This window comes from Gavialis gangeticus, unplaced genomic scaffold (assembly GCF_001723915.1).
Source record: "Gavialis gangeticus isolate Ggan-Ray unplaced genomic scaffold, GavGan_comp1, whole genome shotgun sequence".
Lineage (NCBI taxonomy): Eukaryota > Metazoa > Chordata > Crocodylia > Gavialidae > Gavialis > Gavialis gangeticus.
The window spans coordinates 141,353,104-141,359,439 of record NW_017729032.1 but is presented as its reverse complement, the minus strand read 5'-3'; the positions used below and the strand labels follow the sequence as shown (position 1 = coordinate 141,359,439).

Below are 6,336 nucleotides of genomic sequence, written 5' to 3'. Positions count from 1 at the left end.
GGCTATTGCTGAGGCTGGCTATGGGCTCCCACCGCTGAAGCAGTCAGCAGAGAAATGCCTGGCAGGTCTGTGCTGGTGGGACAGGGGAGGGAGGGGGGAAAATAAACCTCTTAACTGTCCCCTTAACCTTGGCAGGGGGGCAGCATCTGGCCACACCCCAGCTCCTGCTCCACCTAGTGAGTACAGGGGCAGGGCTAGCCCTGCTGTCTGAAGCAGAGAGCACAGTTCCATTTAAGGCTACAGAGTATTCTGGGGGACTCTGGTTTAGCTTAAACCAGGAAGGGGTATGGGGCAGAAGTTCCATAAACCAGCTTGAGCTCAATCAGTTAACTTTGATACTATATTCAACCCAGTTTCTCTCAAACTGGTTTGAGCCATTTTGAAACTGATTTGTGTGCACTGAACTTATGTTCTATTACAGGTTTAAGCCAGCTTCTGATCACTTAAACTGGCTTGTGTGTGGCTTCTGTAGTTTGACTTGGGCTAGCTTCCACTTAGAGCCATTGGATTTCATTACACCTTTGTCTGTTCCTCCTGTAAGAGTTTCCAGACTGTGATAAATGTTACCTATAGACTTCTCTTAGTTAAGTTTATTACCAGTAGACCAAGCTCACCATCCAACGTTTTGGAGGATTTATTATACCCTTCAATATAACCAAACAGAATGCAATAAAGGATGAATTAAATCAGGAACTAGAACACTTTCTCAAGTCTATGTGTGTTTTCAAGTGAAAGCTAAGAAGAGTCCCATAAGCAGTATGATGGGACCTTAACCAAATACTTGAAGAGCTGCCATAAAATAGTGGGAAAGCACTTTTTCTCTCCTGCTGTGGAGAGGAGGACATAGACCAGTGGCTTGAAGTTGTAGCAAAGTGAGTTTAGATTGGACACCTAGAAAAAACTTCACTGTTAGAATAGTAAGGCAGTGGAATAGACTGCCTAAGGAAGTTGTGGACTCGCTGGAGGTGTTCAAGAAGAGGCAGGACCACCACTGGTCAGGGGTGGTCTAGGTGTAGCTATGCTTATGTTCTATTAAGGGTACATGCTAGTCTTTTGGGCTTTGCTGGTTGCCCCTCTATCTCCCAACCCCCTTTCTGTTACATATGTCAGGGTGTTTTTAAGCCTCTCTCAGAGGCACTGGGTTTTGGCTACAGCCAAGACTGGAGACCTTAACTGAGGAATGCTAATGTTCCTGCTGGAACCAAAGCTGGAGGTTCCTGGCTAGAGGGTCTTGCCCCTCCACTCAGTCAGACCGATTACTATATCTGGGATCAGGAAGGAATTTTATTCTGTGGGCAGATTGTTATAGAGTGTGGGGGATTTTGCCTTCCTCTGTAGCCGGGGGCATGGCTTTCTATCCAGGATCTCTTGAGCATATGTTGACATTTCACAGAAGCAGGATGTTTGCTGCTGTAGTTCTAGTGCTGTGCCTGTGGTAGGTTAGAGTTAATGGCAGTCTTATGTAGAGTTCAGAATATGGATTGTATAGGATGGTTTGCATAGGGATGATCCTGCTACAGATAGGGGGTTGGACTAGATGACTTCTGGAGGTCCTTTCCAGCCTTACTTGTCTATGATTCTGAGATACCAGACATAGCTGTTTTCTGCAGGCACCTACCTTGGAATGCTTGTGAGATAGGTCAGAACATTTTGAAACTCTCTCTCTGGGATCTCACTGAAAGCTGGGTAGTCTGGAAATGTGATAACAGGGCTACCATCTTCCCCTCGTCCACCTAAAAGAAGAAACAAGCAAAAGGCTTTATATTTAAATTGGTCACCTTGCATAGTTCCTATTTGCTCAAAAAGAAAATATTGTTATAATTTTTTTTTAAACATAGTCCTAACAAATGTATATTTTGTCCAAGTAACCTAGTTTTCCTTTTAGAATCAAGGAAATATGGTCACACCAGAGCCAGTCAGTCCAAATTGTTACTCCTACTTTTGGCTGTTTTTTTTGTTTTGTTTTGTCTTGGTGGGGGCAGGGCAGGTGGAGGGAGTTGTCCGTTTTTTAAAATACTTAAAAGTTGAACCATCTCTACTTCCATGCCTTCGGTTTTAAACACCAGATGGCATTGCATCTTTATTTCAAGACATCATGCTTTCAGTAAGCATATGACAAATGGGTGTGAACCGGAGCACTAGGGTGCTTGCTACTAGTAATGGCGATGCAGACTTAGCTGCCAATCAATAGGGCAGAACAGCCGGGGGTTGCCTAAGCAACTGAGTGGGTCAGCTGACCGCCAGGGGGCTGGGCCTGGCCTATATAAACACACAAGGCTGAGGCCCGAGCCCAGTTCCCCTCTGGCAGCCTGAGTGGCAGGAGCTCTGCTGAGGAGCAGAGCAGTCTGAGCGCCAGCATGCGGATACAGGGTGTAGAGCACCCTGACAGGAATATGACGAAAGGTTAGCCAGGTCGGCTTAAGGTTTATGTTACAGCTGAGAGGCTCTGCGTTCTGTTGTGGTTTTGGAAGTTGTTGTAGCCCCAGAGGCGAAGGCTTTGGTTTTGTTGTTATACTACCAGAGGACTGGGTGAGGCTATAAGGGGAAGGAGGAGGCCTCAGTAGGAGCTCCCCAGTAAGGTGGGGGTGCTCCCAGCATGGTAGAGAGCGCTGTGTGGGGTGTCCCGACCCCAACCCCAGTGGGGGTGACTATCGGGATAAGTAGCACAGTAGAGAGCGCTGTGAGGGGTGTCCCATCCCCAACCTCAGTGGGGTGACTATTGGGATAAGTAGTGCGGTAGAGAGCGCTGTGTGGGGTGTCCCGACCCCAACCTCAGTGGGGGTGATTATCAGGATAAGTAGCGTGGTAGAGAGTGCTGTGTGGGGTATCCCATCCCCAACCCCAGTGGGGGTGGCTGTCGGGATAATTTCAGGGGAGCTACCCAATAGTGTGGGGGTTCCTGGTGATCCCGGCCCTGCGGGGTGGTATTTTACGAGGCCCCCAGCGCGGGCGGGAGAGCGCGTGAAGCGTGAACGAGGCCCCCAGCGTGGGCGGGAGAGTGCGTGAAGCGTGAACGAGGCCCCCAGCGCGGGCGGGAGAGCGCGTGAAGCGCGAACGAGGCCCCAGTAGGGCGAGTGCATGGTTGGAGGCCCGAGGCAGGGCGAGCGTGTGGTTAGGAGCCTGAAGGAGGGTGATCACACAAATAGAAGCCCGGAAAGGGCGAGACAGGGCTTGCGCCAAGAACAACAGGGTGCCAGGCGAGCGCGCCAGTACAAGCCCGAGTGGGGTGACTGCACGTATAGAGGGTGCGCACAAGGGACAGAGCCCGGAGAGGGCAGGGCGTGCAGGAGAGAAAGCCCAGAGAGGGCGCATACACATTAGACAGCTCAGAGGGGGCCCTCATCAGAGAGGTCCCTGTATGAGGGTGCCTACTTAGAGTGCACCTAGAGACAAAAGAACGTCCGGTACACCAGCAAGGCTTGGGGCGTGCTACAGGGGAGGTTGGAGGCACGCGTAGCCTGAGAGGCTGAGACGCACCAGGGTACTCCTTACAGAGTTGGGGCCAGTACGAGAGCACTGCGTCCAAGCGGACAGAAGGCAGCCTCCCATATAAAACTACATATAAAACCAAGACGTGGCGGGAGAGAAAGAGGGTGCGTTCAAGACCCAACTTGGCGCGGTAGGGGCACTAGGGGAGATCATGGTTGCCCCTGCGCCCCGCCCTGTGACAGGGTGAACTGTTTAAAACATAATCTACTACCACCACATGAATTCCTAAGTTAAAAAACAGCCCAAACTAATGTTAACTGGGACCATCACCCAGAGCCGAGTCCAATTTTCAGAGATTTAAAAATCGCAAGACTCCTAGCTGTTGTATTTTTTTTTTTTTTTTAAAGTATCTTCCCCTATTGGGAGAAGTAGCAGAATTCCACAAGAGAGGCAATTTCTAGTGAGATTTCCTATTCAATTTGGTAGCTCCACATGGAATGGACAAAGTGTAGACAGATAAATCTCTGAACTTTTAAGTACAACTACACAACAGCAAACATTATTATTGCTGTTAAGATTATTATTCTCTGAATCTTTTGCAGCTTCCCCATCCTTATAGGGAATCCAAAACAAGAAAAAAAGGAAGCTAAATTATTTAAAATACATTACCATAAATTTTAAAAGATAAAAACAGAAGCATTTTTATAGTTAGGCATATACATTTCTGATTTAAGTAAGTGAATGTTTAAAGAGATGGGCAACACTAAAATGCACTAATCCCAGGCAACTGCATTAAAATTAATGGACTAGGAGAAGCTCAATCCTAAAAAGATTATCCCAGCTCAGCACTTCACAGGAAGGAAAAGAGAACAAAATACACAACAAAGTCTCTGCCAATGTCATGGGGAAATTCCCTCCTAATTTCATGTCTGATGATTGTGAATAAAGCACTTCTAAATAATAATGCATCACAAAAATCGTAATTACAGTAATACCTTTTACAGCAAATCTAGGGCAATACAAAAGAACCACTCAACTTATGTGCATGCACTATTAACACAAGCAGAGAATAGCTACATTAATATCTATATCCATAGAGCCATTTTGATTAAAACCTTTCCCCTCCAAAAACATCATTAATAGAAATGCATAGATAATATCACTGCATTGGTCAGATATAATCTTTTATCTACATATTTACTTGCATACACTATAGTAGTATCACTGTGAAGTTCCCAGGTGGGAAACTGAACTAAAAGTGAATCATCCAGGATGCTTTCCATTATGCAAAACTACAATAGTTTTGTAAAGAAAAATGTAAACAAAACATAATGACTTGGCTGTATCATAAAGGCTATGTTGCAAAGTGCAAACACAGGAAAGCTAATTTTAGCTAGATAAATGTTAAAAGAACAGAAGTGTATTAACACCAGTTGTGATTCTCTCGTTCTGTTCTACCTGAAACAGAAAAAACTGAAAGAAGAAAATATTATGAGAGGGGCAAAGACTTTTGTGGGTGATATCCTATTGGACCAACTGTATATTTAGGAGGGAGGTAGACAAGATTTGGGGTACCAAGTAATCTTCCTACTTTCCTTTCAGCTATACAGTTGGTTCAATAAAATATATCACCCATAAAAATCCTTGCCTGTTGCATATTTCATAAACCATAGTGCCTACAACATGACTACCAAAAATATTAGAAACCCCCTCAGAGAATCCTAAGCTCCATAAGTGGTCAGGCTTCTCTATAACATATTTTGGGGTACCAGAAAGCCATCATGGCATCATAGTACTTAGGGTTGCAAGGGACCTAAACAGATAGTCAAGTCTGACTTCCTGCCCTGGGCAGGAACAGGTGCCAGGATCACATCACTCCAGCTGAATATCTGTCCAGCCTTCTCTTGAAGATCCCCAGGGTAGGAGAGAACACCACCTCACTTGGGAGCCCATTGCAGAGCCTGGCAGCCCTAACCATAAAGTAATGTCTCCTGATGTCCAGTCTGAATCTGCTCTCTAACAATTTGTGGCCGTTATTTCTAGTAACCGTGGGTGGTGCCCGGGGGAATAGAGCCCTCCCCCAATTCCCACTGGTCCCCCCTGGTGAGTTTGTAAATGGCCAGCAAATCCCCTCTCACCGTCTTGTGTGGAGGCTGAATAGGTTCAGGCCCTATAGCCTCTCTTCATAGGACCTGCCCCACTGCCCCTTGACCATGTGAGTGGCCCTCCTCTGGACCCTCTCAAGGTTAGCCACATCTCTCTTGAAGTGCAGCGCCCAGAACTGGACGCAGTAGTCCAACTGTGGTCTGACCAATGCTGCATAGAGGGGAAGAATCACCTCCCTGGACCTGCTTGTGATGCACAACAAGGTGCAGTTAGCCTTATTGACCGCTTCCTCACATTGGTGGCTCATGTTCATCCTGGGGTCATCAATGACTCCAAGATCTCCATCTGCCACCATGTTGACAAGAAGGGTGATCCACAGCTTATAGGTGTGTTGCTGGTTCCTTCTCCCTAGATGCAGCACCTTGCACTCGTCTGCATTGAATTCCATCCTATTCTTATCTGCCCACCTCTGTAACCTGTCTAGGTCCAGCTGGATTCTGTCCCTCCCCCCCACAGTGTGTCCACCTTGCCCCACAACTTGGTTTTGTCAGCAAATTTGGACAGTGTGCTTTCCACACCCACATCCCGATCGCTGATAAAGATGTTGAACAGTACAGGCCCCAGGACTAAGCCTCGGGGGACTCCACTGCCCACATCCCTCCAGGTCAAAAATTACCCGTCTACCACCACTCTCTGGGTCCAACCATAGAACCAATTTGCCACCCATCTGACTTTGTAGGCATCAATGCCACAGTCACCAAGTTTTTTTTTTTTTTTTAAGAGAATGTGGTAGGAAACCAT

The 6,336-nt window shown here is 46.9% G+C and overlaps 1 protein-coding gene across 5 annotated transcripts in view; it reads right to left on the bottom strand.

Moving 5' to 3' along the window:
• MCF2L (MCF.2 cell line derived transforming sequence like) overlaps window positions 1-6,336 on the bottom strand; it is a 270,182-nt gene that overhangs the window by 132,059 nt on the left and 131,787 nt on the right. For all 5 annotated transcript variants that reach the window (XM_019524969.1, XM_019524968.1, XM_019524970.1 and 2 more), the window contains exon 3: window positions 1,619-1,733. In XM_019524969.1, the coding sequence (XP_019380514.1) occupies window positions 1,619-1,733 (115 nt within the window). The remainder of the gene's footprint in view (window positions 1-1,618; window positions 1,734-6,336) is intronic.